This window comes from Hirundo rustica, chromosome 1 (assembly GCF_015227805.2).
Source record: "Hirundo rustica isolate bHirRus1 chromosome 1, bHirRus1.pri.v3, whole genome shotgun sequence".
Lineage (NCBI taxonomy): Eukaryota > Metazoa > Chordata > Aves > Passeriformes > Hirundinidae > Hirundo > Hirundo rustica.
This window is the reverse complement of record NC_053450.1, coordinates 147,162,774-147,185,271: the sequence shown is the minus strand read 5'-3', so window position 1 is coordinate 147,185,271 and position 22,498 is coordinate 147,162,774. Positions and strand designations below refer to the sequence as shown.

General features: G+C 37.4%; 1 protein-coding gene across 1 annotated transcript in view; it reads right to left on the bottom strand.

Moving 5' to 3' along the window:
- PTPRN2 (protein tyrosine phosphatase receptor type N2) overlaps window positions 1–22,498 on the bottom strand; it is a 637,318-nt gene that overhangs the window by 377,871 nt on the left and 236,949 nt on the right. Inside the window, exons 6-9 of the mRNA XM_040062696.2 lie at window positions 17,342–17,804; window positions 10,824–11,078; window positions 9,361–9,401; window positions 7,453–7,826 (exon numbers count right to left, since the gene is read on the bottom strand). Coding sequence (XP_039918630.1) covers window positions 7,453–7,826; window positions 9,361–9,401; window positions 10,824–11,078; window positions 17,342–17,804 — 1,133 coding nt within the window. The remainder of the gene's footprint in view (window positions 1–7,452; window positions 7,827–9,360; window positions 9,402–10,823; window positions 11,079–17,341; window positions 17,805–22,498) is intronic.

The window sequence follows — 22,498 nt, the reverse complement described above, 5'->3', positions numbered from 1 at the left end:
ATCCAGCCTTCTCCAATTCCTATTCCACTTTTTTTAGACACAAAGGAAGTCTTGGCCATCACAAGAACAATGCAGATTATCCATACAAATGGAGATGAAATGGAGACATTAGAGGAGTTTGCTGCAGGTCGTAGAGGAGGTAAGTGTCATGGCAAAGATTACTGGGAACATTTTTAATACCAAATTTATAGTCTTGCCATTAAATTCTTCCTGAGCCTACCAAACTTTAAAAAATCACCCCAAACACTTTATACACTTAAATTGTATTTATTTCTCTTGTCTGGAAGTGCCACTGAGAGTAACTCATCTGATAATCTATAATGAAAGTCCTGGGCAGTGATGCTTTAAGTCCATGGTGTTAGAACAGCCTGCCTTGCCTGTCTGAGTCTGACTTTTTTGTCCATGCTTCAGTGTAACTTCATATATCTTGAAGCACACATCTCCAGTAAAGACTTTGGGAAGGAATGCATTTCATGGATTTATTTTTGTTTGAACATGGTCTCTGTCTTACATTAAGTTAAATAATGATTAATTTTGTATATGGCTCACATTTATCCAGAATTCATGAGAGCAACCAAATAATTTCAAAGCACAGAGTTATTCACGGGATTGTTTGAGAGCTGCCTGACCTCAAAGCACTGTTATCGTAATTATTTTAAGGGCACTGCAATTTTATTGCATGGGGCTGCACTTTCATTTTTCATGCTTGTTTCCTCAAAGGCTTTATTAGCCAAAAAACCTTTTTAAGCTTACTTATGTTTTGACATCTCAGCAAATTCCCACTTTCCATAATTTCTTCCCTCCTTCCCTACCATCAGTAAGTGTGAATCTAAACCTCTTAATACAGACAGATTCAAGTCCAGACCAATTTGTAACACAAATGACACTTGCTAAAAATCAATGGCAGTGGTTGGGCTATGAAGGTCAGAAGAGATAACAGCATCCTGGAAACAGGAGAGTGAGAGAGAAGTTGAGAAGGATCAACTCTCTGGAGTTATAATCAAAGTGTGACACTGTGCCAGCCTGTGCTTGCATTACTTCAAACATTCAGTACCTCCAGCTGTGTTAATAGTAACAAATTCATACAGATGCTTTGTCGCCTGCAGAAGCACAGAAATAATGGCAATAATCTGTGCCATGATTGCGTTGCCCTCCCTTCTGAGGCTGAAATGGACCCCACCAAAGTACTCCCTAATGCATTTTAAGCTGAATGCTGGAAACAGCTACAGGGTTTGCTTGTCGTGCACTCTCAGTCTCTGACGCAAAAAAGCCTTGAAAATGCAAACCTGTTCTTTCATATCAAGTTACTTCTTCATACAAGTAATTAGTAAATGAGATTGAGGAAAAATGATGATACACATTTTAATGCACTTTTGACTTTTCTTTCTTTCCCTTCCTTCATATCTTCCTTCAAGGCAGCATAAAGCCCAGACCAATTTATAATGCAAAATGACACAGAATAGCCAACAATACAGTGTTCAAAAAAGGAGTTGAAGGAACACAAATACTAGTTCGTAAAGGGACTAAAACGCCTCCCCAATGAAGACAGGCTGAGGAGGTTGGGGTTGTTTAGCCTGGAGAATGGAAAGTTATGGGGGGACCTCAAAGCAGCCTTCCAGAGTCTGATGGGGGCCTACAGGGAAGTCAGACGGGTCTCCTCATCAGGAAGTCTAGTGACAGGACATGGAGAAATGGCTCCAAACTGGAAGAGAATAGTTTTAGGTTAGATGTTAGGAGGTGATCCTTTACTGAGATACTGGCACAGGTTGCCCAGAGAACCTCTGTACAAATTTATTCGTGGATTTTCTATTTATGAAATTACTTCATTCTAATTTTTTAGTGGTCAAGCATTTACATTTTTTATACATGATGTGAGCTAAGAAATTTTAAAAAAAAATAAGGCATGAAAATTAAATGATGGCATTTTTATATCTGAGCTTCCCAGGACTGGGCAGAGCAGCACTGATGAAAAAGTACTGTCAGATAATAGACTGCACTATGATTCAGTATGCTGCATTCCCAGGAATCCTGATCTTTGGCTTTCTTGTTCTCACTCATTTCAAAAGTTTAAAATTCATTACTGTTTCATAATGACCTGAATGGTAATTACCCGCAAAGCACTGTGATATCCTAGAAGAACTGACCATATGTTATGGTGAGATATTGCAGCATCTCAGAGTTTTAATGACTCCCACTATTTATAAAAACAAAGCACAGCCCCCAGCCCCATCCTTGGTTTGGGCATAATTAATGTGCCCAGTTCTTTAGCCTGGAGTCAGCAGAGTGACCTGAACCTGCCCACTGAGAGCTCGTGGGGTACCTGAACCAGCTGCTCTTCCAAAGACGGGCATGTAAGACCCAAACTCAGGATGCTAAAGCAGGGCAGAGGCATGGAAAGAGGAATGAGTGTCTGGGAATGAGAGTGTCAGGCCAGAAGCCACTCCTGTTCACCTAAGTGAAGTAACACAGATCTGAGCGAGTCCTTGTGGTGCTACAGGGGACTCCAAAATTGCCCATTGCACCAGGACCAGAGTGAATCCTTGCCGCTACTGTCGTTGGTGCAGCACATTGGCTGGTCAATTAGACCAGCTACGTCCATTAGAAAATTTTCCCTCTATGTTCCTCTAGAGGTACAAATGCAGAGCTGGTCCCAAAAGAAATGAGAGGAAAACATGTGGGAAAGCAAAGCCCTTCGAGGAGGGAAAGATGGACACTGGGAAGGACTCTTTTGTTGTGAAGTGATCTACATCAGCAGGTGAGAATCACGTTCTGTCACAATATGTTTCAACAGATTTTGAAAGCACCAAAGCTAAAGACTGCTGAAGTAGAACAGATTATCATATTATCTCTGCACATATAACAGATAATAAAAATATTCAAAGCTGAATACACACATCAAAAAGAAAAAAAAAAAAAGGCAGTATTTATTGCTCTCTGTGACAAAGCCACATTAACTACTGCTTTTCTGTTATTTTCTTGCAGATGAATAGGAAGCATGAAGTATAATTTTCCTGTGGGAATATATAATATCAAAATTGAGGTGGTGAAGCAGTAATATGGGGGATACGATCTGTCACTTTCTAAGAATCACAAGAAAACTGAAGAATTATGGACGGAAAGAAGATTTTATGTCTAGAAAACTCTAGGGATCACGAGTAATTATGTATGAAGAGTTTGCAACAGAAAATTCTAGAATTGTAGAATGTCTCTCTACAAGTTCTGGTGCTGAGACAAAAAGACCAAATTGTGCCTGCTGGATAATTTCACAGGAAAGGATTTTCCATGTGTATTATTCGGATGGGGGTCAAGCTATGTTGTCAGAAGCAAAACCTTTGGCTTTAAGATCAATGATGGACATTTATAGAACTTATTTATACAAGGGAAGAGTTATACAAGGGAAGTAAAAAACAGCAGTAAAAATTTTACATTTAACTTCTTTCCTAACGTCAGTAATGCTGTCCTTTGGTGATTTTAACAGACTTCAGTATCAACAGATTTTCTGGTTTATGTGTGTTTATAATTTCTCTTAGTTTGTAAAGCTAGTTGTAGAAATTAAGTGAGGAATATGCCCAAATATCCTTCCCATGGTAAAGTGCACTTGTAAGTAGAATAATGATTTTAAAAAGGACAATGAGATAAACAGAGAAGGTCAAATCAGAGTTTCTTTTAGAATATATGTATTAAAGACAAGACCATTCTGTTATTATTATTTTCTAAAAAGAGCTTCAAAGCCTCATGGAATATAAATGTCTAGCTTCTAAGAAACATCAAGATCTTCTAGTAACTGAGAATGATAAAACCTATCAGCCCTGTTTCATTGCTGTAGATATTGTGATTCATTTTTCCTATTAATTTTAAATTTAATTTTTAAATGCAATTAAAATTTTCCACCTGGTAGGGGAAAAATAATGAAGATCATAAAAATACAATTCTTTAATGACCTGCCTAGGAAAACAGAAAACTTTAGGAATAAACCAAGACTTCTACAAAACCCAGCTTCAGGGTCCTAACCCGAATGCCATCCTTAGGAAAGTAATCATTATATGCAAAGCAGTATCATTTATCACATTTGTAAAGGTGGAGAAATAATATCAAGCATTTGCAATTAACCCAACCCTTCAGCACGTTAAATGGGTCAGACTAATCATATTCCGTAGCAATTTTACACTATGAACACAAGACCCATTTTTTTTTCCCAGCACCTGAGCAGAATAGCAGCTACCTCCAATGAACTGCAGAGCCATGCAACCAGGATCCAACTTGGTTAACGTGCTGGGAACAGATTTACAGCCTATACAATTTTACATAGACAGTCTGGAATTGAGAGCTAACATATGACAAGACATGAACTATCCTGGAAATGCATAATACGACAATGCCAGAAGTTGGCTCACAAGCTAAGAGAGCTGCCATGAGCTGTCTGTGATCTAGTATTTGTATGAAAAACTTCAAGCACAAGCCTTCTGATAAATCACTAAACAGGACAGGTTGCTCTGCATTAGATGTCCAAGCATGGCTTCAGACAAGCATGACTTGATTTTGAAGTTTGAAAGACTTAAAGAAGCAGTGGAAAGTGATGAACTTTCAAACTTGGATTTTTCTTAGTGAATTTAAGTCTAGCTACTCAATCTCATATTTGAGAAATTGCATACCAGCTTGGATATTTAAACTGCTGAGCATGCAGCAGCTTACATTTAGATTTACTGGAGGTGGCAAGAACTACATGTTCTGGAAAGTCAGCTTTGGGTTTCCTCATGAGACACTCAGGAGACTAAACACTGCGTAAATGTTTTGATTGTGGGATCTAGGCCCTCATTTTAGAGCAAATACTGCCAAGCAAATGGGAGAATTGGCATGCGGAAAAAAAAAAAAAAATCCCAAATGTGAAGAACTAGAATTTCAGAAAACAGAAAGAGTCCAAAGGCAAGACTTCTCTGATTAGAGAGCTCACACTGATGTATCCCAACTATAACAGAGGTATTTTATAACTAGGGAAAAGTAGAATAAAAATGAAAATAACATCCTATTGATTACTTTTAAAAAATAAAATTACTTTAGAATTTTAGGGTTAGAATTAATAAAACACTTCAAAGCAATTACACTGAGAAAGAAAGAAATCTTACACAAATTCTCCAGTGGTAGAATAGCAATTTTTTGAAAGGAAAGAGAGTAAACATAGTAAATCACCAATTTGATTGGTTTCTCAGAATAATAAAGTACAGATGCAGCACAGTGGAGGATTTGCTGGACAATTTTCTACACTGAAAGTGTCAATTCATTCCAAAGCTTAGCACTGATGGATAATATGGATTGGTATAGATTGCAGTGCTGCAACCACCTGAAAGGTCACTTGACAAACACAGCAGGAGTGACCTACTGTTCTTGCCATTGACAATCAGACTGTCATTTTGACAAGCCTTTATCAAAAATCTTTACTTCAAGTATTAGATGGAAATGTTTATCTTTGGTTTGTGGCACCATTATATGCTGGCATCTTCTTAACATTTCATGGTGTTCACTGCAGCAATGCTAATACCTACTTGGATCATACTTGCAAAACCTTAAAAGTAAATAGGGAACTGTTCTCCCCATAAATGTCAGCTATAGCACTGAGCAGAATCATAGGATCATAGAATTATTTAGGTTGGAAAAAACTTCTAAGATCATTGAGTCCCACTCACTGCCAAGCCCACCACTAAATCATGCTCCTAAGTGACACATGTACATGCTTTTTAAATACCTCCAGGGATGGTGACTTCCCAGGGCAGCCTGTTTCAAAGCTTGACAACCCTTTCTGAGAAGTTTTTTTCTTTAATATGCAATTTGAACATCCCCTGGTGCAAGCTGAGGCTTTTGTCTCTGCAGATCTTTCTTGCCGTCCAGAAGATCAACACTCCCTCCTAACTTGGTTTCCACCTGAAAACTGACTGAGGACACACTTGATCCCTTCATCCAGATCATCAATAAAGATATCAAACAGAACTGGATTCAGCACTGACCCCTGTGGAACACACTTGTGACTGCTCATAGTTACAACCATGGATGTAACTCCATTCTTCACCACTCTCTGGGCCTGGTCATCCAGCCAGTTAAAAACTATTAAAAATTATAAAGAAGGTAAATTATATTTGTGTATATGGGCTCCTCTAGAACCAAGAATCTCTGGACAAATGAACTTCTTCAGCAAGTTTCATTGAATAATAATGGACATAATTCAGGGAAAACCCATCAGTGGGAGACTAGCTAGGAAGAAAATAAGGTAAGATGATACAGTGAAATATCTCCAGGTTGTGAACACTGAAATTTAGAATGTCTCTCATTTCACAGAGCTCTGACATTTCTAAACTTTGCCACATTTATGAGCCAAATAAGTCTGGATAGTCAAAGGAGATGGTGTCATTAAGATACTCTTTGGAATAAAGGAGTCTTCCAGATTGATATGAGTTAAAATAGCTGGGGGAACCAGGGAAGTAGTGATGAGCTGGGGAAAAACTGTCTCCTACTGCTTCACACAGCACTCCTAGGCAGGAATGAAGAGGTGCAGTTAAAGGATATTCCACCAGTTTCTAGTCTGTTTCTAACGTGCAGCCACATGCATTTCAAAGTATCACAGTATATGATGAAAACAAGAGTCCTCCACAACCCTATTGCCTTCAATCCCATTAATAAGTTAAGACAGTCAAAATAATCAATACATGCTAAAGAAATTTGTGCCTCAGTTTCTCTATGATGCTGGACAGTGATTTGTAAGCTTATACTAGAAATTCCCAATTTCTCACAGAAGAGGAGTCAGGATCTCTAATCACATATAACATTGTCCTACAGAAGGGAAAAGGATGTAGAAATGCCTACATGGTTCTAAAATCCCAAATCCTGTAATGAACTGTGTGCCATTAGGGGGCTAAAGTTGCCTTTTTGAAAGTATAGTATTAAATGTCAAATTCATTAGTGGCATGACCTGAAATCATTAGGTCTTTCTTTCTAAACTAGCTGCATATGTGATGTTTGGATTCCTATACATGTTATTTTCAGATCAAAATGAAACCACAGAGAAAATACAGCGCTTTCTTATTGTGTGTCATTTTTTTGAAAGAATGACTCAGGCATTGATATTTAGACTACTTTCAAGTCAAATATTTAAAGCTCGCATCCTAACCATAAGCACACTTACTGACATATTGGAAGGTCACTAGAACATGAGAAGATAGAGAGAGGTCTAAGCGAAAGACCTACAGATTTAATGTCTTCTGCAAGGGAGGAAAGGCAACTGTACAAAAACAGAACTGTTTGCTTGTATTTTCATCAAAGTACTGAACGGGTTCCAAATGGTTTCAGATGTATTAAAAATCAGGCCTGTGGCATTTTCCTCTTGTACATTCATATTTCATTAGGTGCAATGACTTTATCTTTACCCCAGTTAAAAATGCCATTCAAATTGGCTGTTGTACTTACTCTTTCACTGTCACAATATAGCCGTATTCCTTCTCCTCAGAAGATTTCACTTCAAGCTGTAAGCCTTGTCCTGTGTTTTTCTGAGGATTTTCATAGGAGTTTCCTTCCTGCATTAAAGCATTCTTAATCCAATAACTGGTCTGGCTCGGGTCTTTGGAGTCAGATTCACTGTTCTTTGCAGTTGTCAGCTCCCTTGAGAAAGTCTCACTTTTTACATTTTCCACACCAGCGTTTGTTTCTTCTGAGGAAGAAAAGTCACTTTCTTCAGATTTCTTAGTTTCTGTCTTGGTAGGTTCTTCAGGAATAAGGTCTTTATGCATATTTTCATCTAATGCATTCTCATTCAAGAATCTAATTAATTTTGCAGTGTTCTCCTGTATTAAAAGAAAAATATTATTTTTAAAACTAAACACAGGAATGTTATACTCCCCAAACCTGAATATAATTTTTCAAACTCTTATTAATATGGTAGAATCTAACCATACAACTGTTGCATGGTCATTTTCTTAATTTCTTTTAGCTGCTAGGCTATGTTAAGAATATGCTGTTTATTCAGTAATAATAAAAGAGCAATAAAATATGCCACTATATTTTCCCAGTTGTTTCCATGTCTGTGGATCTAAGTATTGATGAAAATGAAATTTTTTTAATCAGATAATATAATGACAAGGAGAAAAAATAGAAATGTACATCAATATGCCTGGGATGGGCCTGAAAACTTTCATACCTCTTGGGTCTCACAAGTTATAACACCAGAAAAGGAACAGAAATTATATAACCAATTCTGTTTCCCTTCTTCATCTCTAAAAATGGTGACAAATTGCATGTGAGTGATCCAACAAGCTAAACATATGATCACAGAAAACCAAAATCTGTCTAATAAATCAACAAAAAGCAAATGAGCTAAAGTCAAAACAGGTGCCTGGAAAAATTCATTAGCTAGTTTCATTACATAACTTTATTGCAGCCAAGTATTTGGGAGGAAACAATGGCAAATGGGCACTTTGTGCTCTGTGTCACAATAACTCTATTCAAACACTCCCTGCTCAAACTGTCACTAAGACATTTGTACATGGGATCCTCTGTAAGTCTGTTGTGACTACAGCACTTCATTCCTTAAGATTTTCGTGTGGGTGTTTAAAGCTCCTGTCACACTGTCCATGTGCGTTTTCCTTGGTTGGTAGAAGGGCTGAAGAGATTTTACTGTCAACACAAGAGGATTTGCCCGTTTATGAGTCCTGCAATATTAGCTTTTGATAGAGTACATAGTGGAAGTTTCACACAGTTTTTTAAAATATTCCTTTGACGTTTTTCTGCTCCATGCAACTTAGGAAAAGGAAAATGAATACACCTCAAAAATGGCTAAATATTGGACAGCAGTCCAAAGGATATGATTCAAAGCTCAGGAGGAATGTTGTGAATGTAATCTGGATTTAAATGCTAATTTTTATGTTACTAGCTAAGGTAAGAAATGTAATGCCTAGAGCTTTTGAAATACCTCTGATGTTCCCTAGAACTAAGGGGCAAAGGACAGGGGGAAAAAGAATTTTCAAGAACACCTCAGTGCTCAAAATTTACTGATTTGAGGAAAAGCCTGAATTTGTCTGAACTTTGTGAGTCTATTTGAATTCTGTCTATTTAAAAAGTAGGGGTTGGGGGGGAAGACTTGATTTTTCTTTTTGAACATCAAAACTCATTTTGATTTAAAGGTTCAAATAAATGCTCATTTAATATTTCAGTGTATCAACAACAACATGTCTATATGTGGTACTGAATCAAAACATAGAACAAACATAGAACAAACACAAAACATAGAACAAGTCTTATATTTCAGAAGTGTGTTTGTCTTTCACTGCACAGAACCCTGATATTCTGAGATACTGTTTTAATAAAATACTGATACTCTACCTCTTTATCAGTTCTCACACTGGCTTCATGCACTCCATTGTCTGTAGGATAAGAAAAGCACAAATATATAATTATGAAGGGCAATCATATACAAAACAAAGACTTCTCATAGGCTGCTTTTTAGCAGTGGCTTTTTTGTGTGATTTAGGCATTGAGACATCAAAGCTGAAAGGGCAGAGTAAGGAGCACTGTATCATTTTTTTCGTTATTTTAACCCCATTTTGATAGCAAATTAATGGGAGATCAATAGACAGAATACTTCAAGGGTCAATGTAATAGTGTTATTTTGCTAATTAAGTGTCAAATCATCATATCAGTTTACCAATATTTGAGGAAAAAAACAAAACAAAACAAAACAAAAAACACCCAAACAAACAGACAAAAAAAACCCAGAATAAAATGGCTTTAGCTTGCTGAATGGACATTTACAGTAAAGGAAAAGGAAACATATATTTCCCTCATATGTATTTTGGTGGAAGAAAATGACATATTTTAATAGATATCATTCACCAAAATCATGTTTCAGTTTAACTACAGTGATAATATTCAGTCACGTCCTTAACCTCAGTCAAACAACGCTGGCTTTTTGCTTTGTGAACTGAATGTCATTCATCTTTCACAGCATGATTCAAGATAAATCCTTAAGTTTGTTCCTTTTAATATACAACAAAACCTGGCAATCAGAATAACCAGAATATCCCTAACTAGTAAGAATTTCAGTATATCACCATGAAAACAGACAGTCAAAATCATTTTTTATGACTTACAGTATACATTTCTGGCATACTAGATATTATAACATTCCTAAAATAGAAAATGGATGAGCAGTAATTTATGTTCCACTGTGGTATCCATTCATTAACGGCAATTACTGCAGCTCCTGAATCTGCATCCCCAGGAAAATATGTGTGCAGACAGAAACAAATAACCATAATAATTCTTACTCCCTAAGAAGGAAAGGGAACAAGTGGGTTTTACCTGTCCTTGTCACAGATTTTCTTCTGCAAGTAACTGTGCATATTGAAAGATGATTATCTGTAAAATTATTTTTTTTTCCTCTGTATATTTTGAAATACATCTTGTAATATAATAATTTCCATTATCATTTTGCTTAAACATCTCATTTTCAAGAATAGGAAATTAAACCACACAGCATAAAGCAACTCTTAATTCAATATAAATGGGTGTGTAGGTTTATCATGTTTGTGAAGCTTGAAGACCAAGTGCTCATAAACAGATTGGGGGTTTTTTTTGTAAATTAAGAAGCTGCTGTAAAAAGTAAACAACAATCTAAAATTCCACAGCCTTTCAGGAAATGCAGAAACTTTCCCTCCCATCTTCTTTAAAACAGATTTTTAGAAGTCTAGCATTAAGATGAAGCAACAGAGGAAAATTGGGGTCTGTCTTTTGCTTACTTAACTTCTTAACTTCTTAACTTCTTACTTAACTTCTAAAACAAATACCTGGAATATTAACACTGTTTTCCATTAATCCAGTCTGAAGCTCTGGCCTTCCTTGTGCATCTCCTTTCTTCGTTTGAGTTTCTGTTTTGTCTCCTTTAGTTTTTCCAGCTTTTTTTCCTGTTTCTTCCTGAATGTCAACGCTCTGAATGGCAGTGGCGATGGTATCAGCGATCTCATCCAGTTCTGCTGAGCTGAGATTCTCCACATTCACTTGGTGTTTCTCTAGGTCCTTCAATACATTTTTAATCAGTGTCTCTGGATCACAAAACGACACAAGCACATGATTTAGCTGCATACACGAAACACACGTGCTTATATCTTTTTACTAAAAGATAACTTTCGCTTCATGGAGAGATTGTGTTTTTGAAGGAAGGCACACTCATTTATGCTGCATTCCTTACAGAAAACACAATATTGTTAATGAATTTTAAATTTTATGATGAGGTGAATCTGTGCCAGGACAGGAAGATGTACGCCATTATAACCCAGCAAAGTCTCCTAGAGAGAGGGCATGAAATTACCACTTTTTCTTTACAAGAACATTCTTTACTAGTCTAAATTGACTTAAAATACTGAAGACAAGTGTTGAAGTAGCCTAACCTTTTTTTAGCTGCAAAACAGTCCAAACAACATTACTGTTTCCTAGAGATCAGTCTTCTTTGGTGATTTGCTTTCACAAGATAAATAGCTATCCAGAGTTCTGGGAAAAAATGAGAGTCAGACATTTTGTCTCTCAATCACAAAGCTCCTCATCAGTTAGAAGGGGATAGAAATATATATCCATTATATACATGGATACGTAAAGGACAAAATTTCTAAATTACACTAATTTCTCTTGGAAGATATATGATTTTTCAAGTACAGATATAGATAGATATAGATATCTACATATAAACTTATAGAACTAGTTTTGGTTTGCCAGCTATGAATGTTTTACCAGTCACATTGAGAAAAAAAACAACAAAACAAAACAGCAAAACACCTTTGATGTGATAAAAATTTTGAAGATAACGAAATTCAAGGACAATGGATATTAAAGGTGAGTCAGAAGATGGAGCATATCATCTCCCTAGGGAAGGCACTTTTCTGACTGCATATATTGCATCTCCACTTCTCTATCAGTATGTAGAACTCTGCAAAACTCAGCCTAATGTCCCGTGGAGTATAAGACACTAAATTTAGTGCACACCAAAACCATTTCCAAACATGCCTCTGTTCTGCTTATTCATGTTGGTAAGAAATTTAACATATTTATGCATATGCATGCAAGCAAGAAAATTCTTTCACATAGTATTGTGTAGGAAGAGGATAATAAGGGCTGCCTTTAAATCTCTGTTGAATGTATGAATTTACATATAAACAGTTTGAAGACACCATCCAACCTTTTTTTCTCAGTACTAACACTCACCATATTAAGCCCAGTGATTGGACATGTTCATCACCTGTAAGCAAGACTTTGGGACCATGCTGTCAGCTTTCAGGCTCACATAAAAGTGAATTAAAAAGTAGGAAAACAGGGAAAAACAATAAGAAGGGTTAAGAATAATGATTTTTCTTTTTCCTCACAACAAAGGAGGAAGAAGTACACAGAGACTAGGAAATAAGTAAAAGCAGTCAACAGACTCCTGCTTCAGGGAAGAGGCAGTAGAACATGTGTGATTTTACAGGCAGACAAGCATCAAGGACTATTTTTCATTGGGAATAAGAGGTGAAGACCTTGGACACATCTGTCATATTTTGGACTCCTCAGTTTTAACTGAAGAGCTCACCATCAGCATCTCGCTGTCAGCTTCCCAATTCCATCTCAAGAAAAAGACTAATTTCTCCTGACCTGACCCAAAATTCACCAACCAAAACAATGCCATTTTCCCTTAACTAATTAGTCCATAAAAAGCAAAAGAACTTAAAACAGCTTAAATAAGAGGTTTACTGTGAGCGTGAGAGGGTGTTGACGTATGGGCAAGGTTGTTCTTTGATGTACTTTCTTTTCCAGGTACAAAGGAAACATCTTTCCAATAATCCACCATGATGTTATCACAAAATTCTACTGATTTATTATAAAATTCAGTAATATAAAATACAAGCTAATTTTGTAAAAAGTGAACTTTTGAAATTTCCTTTAAAAAAGCATAGTTTTAAGTACACTTAATTTTGACTATCCATAAAAAAAGACAGGTTGTATCTGTGATGTTACTTCAAACTGACAGCCAACAAAGATTTTGGTACCATACTGGAATAGCAGAGTGCTTTGTACAGGAAAGCAAGTGTTCAGAAATGTGAATCAAAGATATAAACTCAATCTGTGCCAAACTCTCCGGGCCAAGATATGTGGAGGCAGAAAAATTAATACAGAAGTTTGATGGAAGCTTAGTAACATTTCAGAGAAAACTTTGAAAAGTTTCCTTTTGTTTTATTGTATCCATCCCCTGCTATGAATTTAATAATATAGTAAAAGTATAGTGATCAAATACTTTCATTTAGGAAGATAATTTACAATAGCTAATTAATCCAAACTGCAAAAAATTTTTTCAATACATTTGATCAACTGAGTTCAAGACACTTTTTCAAGAAGCACAAGGGCTACCCGGCGGAGAGGTGGAGAGGATGTTACATAGTAACAATGCAGAAAATTAAGCTATAGGAAGAAAACAGTACTGTTGCATTACCACAGGAGCCTTGTGTCTGCTTAGGTATCATTTCTGATCTTATCTTTTATAGAACAATTGGACAATATCTTGACAGAAAAGCCTGAATTATTGAAGCGGAGCTAATAAAGTCAGGAATGAAAAGGCAGAATATATGTCAGGTCCAAATCAAAACTAAAACTTTACAAATGAAATATCATTTGAAGACAAATCTTAAAAGAGAATTATATTTCAGGACATATATAATTAAAAGAGTTATATTAATGCAACACAACTAGATTTTTGTTTATTTCATTTGATTCACAGCCAGCTGTCAAGACCAACTACTGAGCTACTCAATGTGTAGGCAATATAGCCTCGTCATTTCCGTTCCATTTTTTCCAAACTAACTTTTTTCTCTCTACCTATATTCTTAGCCCACTCTTATCTCTCCAGTCCATCTTCAGACTCATTCTTAATATCCATCGTCAACAAAAAAGCAGTCTTAATCTCAAACAAATGCGAATGGGGAAACAGGGCAAGGAATATCATGAGAAAAGAATGGCCACAGGCCCTATTCCAGATAATACTGACAGGCTCACTGCAGGTCCTTCTGGTTCACTAAAACCTCAATATTATGTAGAGGAGCCTCCTGCTCCTCTAACATTGGCATTCCTGCCCTGGCCATTGCCACCCAGGCACAAACAGACTCCTAAACACTGCATTGATGTGACTAAAATTTTGGCATTATATCTAATTTTACTTAATAACTACAATGAGACATAAAATGTCAAGGACCAAAGGCAATAACCAAAGCCAGTAAGTTAGAGGAATGTCATGTTTTTACTACTCTAGGAGGGACAGTCACCAAAGAGTCTGTAACAGCCTGGTGAAATGCAGGTCTACATAAAGAGTCTTGCTATCTTCATGTGGCTACTGATATGACATTAATCCTTGTCCATGGTAAATATGGATATTTACACTTCCTGTTATGGCACTTGTCCACATGTTTGCAATAATTTGTAAATTACTGGATAACACTGATAAACAGATAAATATCACTGCATCTGTTTACAAACACCTTCGTGTAATATGGTGAATTTATTAAAATCAGAAAATATTGTTGGAGAAAGACCAAAAAGCAGATGGATACTCCAATGGCACAGCATTTAAGCAGGACATGTACTTGAACATGCATTTACCTGTGCACAGCTTTTATAGTCTCCCACTGACTCCCTTCTAAGTAGACTCAGCAATGCTCAGTCATGTTTCACAGGGTTTGTACTGCAAACCAGATTTCTCCCTCAGCTCCAGCTTTCCAGCTGATGAATGCAAACTGCCTTTTATAGTTACCCTGGAACCATAATGGCAGTAAAAGCATATATGTCCTAGAAGGTGTAATTTTTAATATAAGCTCCACCAGTAGAATTCCCTAGAAAGGAACAATAGCACCTTATCCAGGGGAAAAAAGCTTTTTACTGTACAGCATATAAAAGATGTCTCATACTCTGCTGGCACAAGAGCCAAAGCCAGCTTGCCTGACAACCACATGGTATGGGAGCAGGAACTTTGTTAGAAATTCCACAGCGTGGTCTGTCCTCTTCAACCCCATCGCCGCACCGACCACATGTTAGCTGCCTCAGCAGCTGAGCACCATATGGAATGGTGATCCCAGCTTTGCCAGAGAGAGGACGCATTAAAAAAAAAAAAAAATTGTTCCATAAACATGGAAGTTTGCTATTTTTTTAAGACATCTGAATTACTAATCCTGTGACCTTTTCAAAGTAACAGAGAGACATATTCTGTAATATTTAACACATAAAAAAAATCAGTAGACTAGAACAAACCACATCAAACTGAGCCAAATTCTAAATACGGCTGGTGCAGAGGAGAGATTAACAATTCCAGAGTTGCACAGTGACTACAAAGGCAGTACCCACGCACATCATGCTACTCCTAGAGGTAATAACTTCCAAATCTGATAGAAAAATAACTCCGCATTTCCTTCTTTTGTATTTCTCCCTCAGGGTGCCTTGTTAGCGAATTTACCTGCCACTGCTTTGCAGCAATTCTCAGTTCTAATCTGCTCAGTACCTTCTGGATTGTTCTCCCAGTCCAGTGCCTTTGTCTAATCCTCTATCAGATGGATCAGAGAACTGAGCACCCCATGCTTTCCAGTTTTTTACAGTTCTGTAGTTCGCAGAGCACAAGAGAAAAACAACCCACAAACCTCTAATAACCAAGAAGCATGAGAGAGATTGGAGAAGGGTTGAAAGCAGACAGAGGTTGTGTGGACAGCCTGGGAAGTCTGAATCTAAACCACTTTCATTCCAATGGACAACATTTTAAGCAAGAAATATGCTGTGGTCTGTCCTCCCCACTTTCTTGTGAGATTATTAAGTGGCTCAAAAATACAAAGGCAAGCATATTATTTCCTACTCAAACAATTCATAATGCCTGGTATATGCAACATTTAAAAGGAAATGGAATGGCAAAAGTCCCTACAAGGCATATTATATATGAGAATTCAAAGTAGTACAACCCAATGAATTGTGAAACATGTTATTCCCTGGAAGTGTTAAGCATTTTTTTCCCAGTTGGCTCCTACCAGGAAAGGTGAAGTGGAACAGCTGGAGGATAATGAAACCAGCATGTGCCTAGTTTGTTTTGAGTCTAGCAACAAAATTGTCTAACCTGTGCAAGAAACTTACAGTGCCACCTGGATTTGATTTTACATTATAGTTCATTCCTTGAAACCTATTATCTCTGGGCACCATACCAAGAATGCTCGAACTTCTGAGCATCCTTTAGACTGCAAGCATTATCTTTCCTCTGCTGAAACTCTGACATTTCTCTCTGTGTGTGTGTGTGTGTGTGTGTGTGTCTGTGTGTTCTGGTTTTGGGGGATACTTAAAAAAACCAACAAAACAAATTAAAAAAACACTACACTTTATGGATGATAAAGAAGGATTCAAAGGAACCCTCTTGCATATCACCAAAATCCATTGGGATAGTAGTGACTGCAGTGTAATAGATACAAGCGCTTGGCAATGGCTGGGGATCAACTCTTTCATTTTTCAGGCATTCTGAACCACTGGAATAACATCGATAGTTAGATTCGTTTAGAGAAACAACAGAATGAATCAGAGTAACAAAGTCTACGTGATTCCCCAAAACTCATCTTACAAAGCAGTGCTTTAAGTGTATCACAGCATGGGGATGGTACCCTCCATTTTCATTTAAATATTTGTTCAACTATTATGTACAGACGAAACTGTGATCCAATCATTGTTAAACAGCAAAAAAAAAAAGGATGAAAATCCAGGAAATGTTACAGAATGTCTAGACAAAACTGGGTGCAACCCCACCTTCTTGCCTACCCATCCATGGAAACGACAGACTCTTCCCTTCTCTGGGTTCTGCACCAGAATTCATCTCAATGTTAATTTCTGTGCTTAACTTTGAATTTTACCCATGGTCCTTGAATTTCTACTTAAATAAAGAGATGTGGAACAAAACCAGGCATTTCTGTATTATCTATATATATAGTGTGGGATGACTGCATAAAAACAGATTTGATAGCAAAGATATACCCATAATTATGCATTGTTTGTAAAATGCTTTGAAAATATAATAAATTACATAAATGCTATGTTGTACTAAGTGCCATATATTTCTGCATGCATATGGAAGGTGGGCTGAAGAATGTGGGTAGATGTTTGCAGGGAAAGAGTAGCTGGAATGGTGAACATTATTACTGTGTTATGGCAGATATAAATATGCCAATACCAGGAGATATCTCAAATGTCTAATTTTATTTTCTTTTTCTCAAAAATGCTCAGTAAACACGAGGGAAACTTCAGGTAAGCAAAAATAAGTAAACATCAACTTTACCATCCACAACGCTCAGAGGGTCCTTTGGATCATCCTGCGAAGCAGATTTATGACTCAGAATCTCCGGGGTTGGCCTTAGCACTCCAGGCCTCGGCTGGAACAGCTTCCTCATTTTGAAATCTTCTGCTTTTCCTTTGGCAAAAGTTCCATCAAAAGGACTGACTTGTGTAGAGTACAATCTCTCAGCATAAACCTGAGACCCTTTAGTCCTGCTGTGAGGGCTTCTATCACTGCTCTGTGCAGACAGGTTCTGGGTGATGTAGGAGTGCAGCGCGGCCATCAGGCTCCTCTGGTCGAGCCCCGTTCCCGACTCCGGCGAGAGCTGGTCTGGTTGGAGCTGGCTGAGGGTCCTCCCTCGGGGAGGGAATTCCTGGTGGGATTTGGATGCATGGGCCAAAGGAGGTGACGGCTCTTTGGGGTTCTGCCTCGTGTAGTACTTCATAGGGTCATTGTAGATGTAGCTCTGGAGAGAGTAGAAGATGAAGAGGAAAGAGTCAGAATTGCTTTGTAATTATTGTTGTGTTGGGATTGGAGGTATAACCCTTAGTGCTTTACCAACCAGGAAAACAATAATTGGAACCTTCAATGCAAATGTAAACTTCAAACCTCAAACTGTTCAATGTGCTGCAAAGAGGCATTACTACTAATGTGCAAAAATCCAGTTTATCAAATTATTAAAAAGCAAGAGAAGAGATTAGAGAGAATAACACAATTCAATGTTAACTACGTCTGCACTATTTGTATTCAGTCAGACAAAGGGTATTTAACAAATCCACCTTCCCTTTAGTTTTAACTTAACCCGTAGGAATAACTGTTTTTCAGATTACTTACAAAAAATGAGCATGTCAAATTAAAAATGTTATTTTTAAATGAACACCAAGTAAGTAAGCAATTTTTTTTGCATACATTAAATACTTTGCTCTATTTTAAATGAAATATTTTTCTGCTAAATTAAATTGAATAAATATATCATCTGATACTATGAAAATAAAAGTATAAATGATGTTTAAATTGTTTTTTAATTAGATTATTATTTTCAGGAACAACACCACAGCAAATTAAACAAAAAAATGTTAAAAACATGTCAATCAAGCTCAAACCACATTTTTACTGAAAAAGAGATGGGGAATAAAAAGTGGAAAGGTGGGCTTGCTGCACAGATTTCTATTTTCAGTTTGTATTTTCATGGACACACCAGATGGACATTCTTTTTACTATGATTTAATCCCAGAGACATTTTTGCTATGATCACAGTCTGAAGGCAGGCCTTTCTGGTTGTTGTTTTTTTTTTTTTTTTTAGCAAACTAGTTCCATCCTCTTAAATAATTTCAAAAATTGTTTTCATTCGGTTCTTGCTAAATACAGCTTTGAACTGAGAAGTTTACCTATATCCTGAACCATTCCGATTGGATTCTTTGTTTATAACTCCCTCAGGACACCTTGCTGAAGTTACAGCTGTATGTGTGTTGCAGGATGGGTCCTGCTCCTCGGCTCTGCTTTCTGGGTTAAACTCCCACACAAACTACATCCCAGTGTGGCAACCTAAGGACAGGGACTATTTCAGCTCTCACTGCTATAAATTATAGTGAATCACCGGTGTCCCTGTGCACTGATGACACAATGATTTAGGACAGAGGGAGTTGCAAAATACAGAGGGGGTGAAGAGACTATATACTCCAGAGGAGAGCAATTAGAAGGATTCAGACAGAAAAATCATTATTTATGTATTTGCCAACGCACTTTGTACAAAAAAAACAAAAAAAGTAAGATTGCTAAACTTCTCCAGAGGTGAAGAATTACTTTTAGATTTAATCTAGGTCTTAATTTCTGGACAATAATTTTGCTCTCCATCTGAACAATTTTATCTCTTCTGATGACAGCCAGCGGATTTTGCAATACATATTCATATCCATTTATTTCCAAGAGGGTTTTCTTCCCCTTAATAAATGACTGAAGTGGTTCATTCCATGGTTCCATATCATGATTTAAATAGAATTATGGTATAGGCAATTTTATTACAGAGACAAATGGCACTTTGGCCACTTTGTTTTGTGACCTACCAATGCAAGGCTTTCGATTTCTGCAGTTGGTCTTTAACACAGAAATGTGCTTTGTGAAAGCCAAGAAATAGAAATTGGGCTGCAGTGAAGCAGTGTCAAAAAATACAGAGCTAGAGATCAAGCAGCTTTGTGTATGAAATATTTCAGTGTCCCCTGGGAACTGTATCAAACAGCAGCAGTGCAGCTCTGGTTCAGTGCTCCAGCTGCAGGGTAGGCATTGCTCTGATCAGCTCCAAGGGGGAGCCAGTTGTCAAAATGCAAGTTGAACACTGTTTACATGTTTAATAGCAAAGCCTAAATGTGAAAAACTTACAGTCAAATGCATTTATCTCCCTATTTGAACGAGTCTTTGCCTGGGGTAATTAACTCTCTAATGATACTCACTCCAGAGTGAGGAGGAGCTGCAGAGGATGACAAAAGCAGCCCAGGACACCCTGAGCAGTTCACTGAGAATTCACATAAGCTGCAATCTGCCTTCCACAGTCCTGTTCTCTCTGCCTTGCAGCCTTCCAAAGGGCCTCCTGGACTCAAGGGAAGGAAGAACAGGGAGCTGGGAAAGGGAGAAACACAACAGGGGGAAGAGGACATTCCCCATTCAGCCATGGAAAGACAAGAAATCGCTCAATCCGACTTGGTAATTTGGATCTGTGTCCCATATCCAGCTCTCTCTTTTGCCTCTTAAGCTTTACTAATAAGTGTTAGAGGGGAAGAAACTGCTGGACACTCCAACCATGTGAAAGATAAGGGTTAGGACACGTGGGCTGGCTTTTGACAAACTGTTTAACAACTCCAAATACCCTTTAGCATTAACAGATCAGTGATTTTCTGTTCTTGCAGACAAGAACATCAACAAAGAGAAGACCAACAACCCACCAAGTGATCATGCACAAATTAGATATAAGTGTGTGCCAGTCCTGGGCTCAGAGCTGCACCTCTATCAGGAAGGGGCAGCCTCTCAGCAGCTTGACAGGTCACACTTTGGGCAGTAAGGGATGAAATATTAAAAGTTCTAATTAAAGCAGAGCACTGACAGCTCAGCTGTCTTCACTGAGATAGCAGCCCTTCTGATGTAGTTTACTCTGACTTTAATTAAAGGGGTCTCACAGCTGTATGGCAACCTTCCACTTGCAGGAGAAAAAATCCCCTTCCTTGCTGCCTCCATCTCAAAAAAACACCAGAAGTTTATGTGCAACTTGACATATGCAAGGTGAAATCCAAGTAAAATTGCAGCACAGATAAATACCCTAAACTATGGGTTTTTGCCTAAGAGGTATGGGAAAACAACACCTAAGTTTTACAGAAAAATATAGGACAAAAATATCAGTCATGTAATTTAGAATCCAGAGACAATTTATATCTCAAGTTATTAATAACAATGTACAGCACTGTGATTATCTTATTTGAAGTGGGTTTTGCAAAACCCACTCCTGAACATGGGCATTGCCAGTTTGATTAATGTCAGAGTTAAATGGCATAGTCCATGGTTAGTGAAAAGAATGCAAATTCCCATATTGGTGCTTTGGAGAATCTTTGAACATTGTGGAGAAGCAAAGGGAAACACAAAGCTGGAAATTTTTGAAATAAAATACATTTCTGGATTGATTACACAGGACTCAAACGAAGTATTGCCAGTAATAGAACAAAAACCCCCACCCCAAACAAACATTAATGAAATGTACGAAAAGTAAGGAATGCACTAATTACCATACAGATGGTTTATACTGAATAGGGTTGAAATACAAGCCCCTGTTACTATCAGGAATATTTCATTTTTAAGAGGTAAAATACTGTAAAATTATCTAGTGTCACTGACACAAAGCCTTTGAAAAGTACTCTCAATTGCCAAAACCCTCAGTTTAAAAAAAAATCTTATTTCTCCATCTGCACAGGATTTCCCTCTCCTTCACCACTTTTCAAATAAGCTATCTCTATAATTCACACATTACAAAAAATCCACACACACTAACCTTTCTGAAGATGGAATTGTTAGGGCAATGTCTTCTATGGTTTAGGTACGTAACTAACTGACATTTTTTGCATGAAAGTTCATAGAAGGGCATGTTAAATTACATCTGCAGACACACTATGTAAAATTCTATGGACTATACATTTTACTGAAAAAATAAAAATTAAAAGAGGGGTGCAGGATTAGAGACATAAAACACAATGCTGTTCAATTTATCCAGTAAAGGCTAGATTGACTTGAATGTTTTACCCACGTGCAGAAAGAATAGAATAAAATTTATGACAAAATACTTCCTTTCTTGCACATACATTTGCTAAATCTTGAAGGCATATAGATAACAGAAATCCCTTAGAAATCCATAAAGAAGAAATCTTCTGCCCTCAATTTATGTTTTTTTCTGTTTGATGCATTTGCAGATATTAACCCATGTTTGCTACTACCTAAATTTCGTTGAAGCATGATTCCACCTACAACTCTTAATTTACTGTGCCTGCTTGAGATATTGACATTATGGTCTCTGAAATTAGAAGATAAAAACACAACAAACACTGGAAGGCCCGTCTTTATGCATGGTGGGATAAAATAACATTTTCCAAAGACTACCAGAAATTAAATTACCTCATACCTTGACTCACTGTGTGGAGTAAAAGTTTAGCTTTTTGTACCAGACACAGTCTAGATGTTCTGTGACTAACACACACTTGCCTCATGCTAACTTACTACATGGAAGATCCATGTATTCACATGAACCCCCAAAATAAATACCAGCAAAAGTGGCACTGCCCAACTGCTGAATCAAAGGGTACACTGTGAATTTATATTGCTTAATTTACCTTTAAATTGATAGAAATCCACCTAACAATGAAACCTGAGGGCCAAACTTGTGTCATGGAGTGGATGACAGCATGAAAGTCCCTGGGATGGGGCTGAGCAAGCAGCACTGTCCTCAGAGCATCACAGCTTAAGTCCTATGACAACAAAGCCTTAATTCTTTCACCTGGTGAGCTGCTGTGCCCACACAGTGCTGTTCTGTCAGGATATCTCAGCAGGCTTCCAGCCAGGTTCAAGCCGAAAGGGGGAAACTCCCCTGACAAGCTCTGTATGCTCTAGGCATGACCTTACATGCTCTGC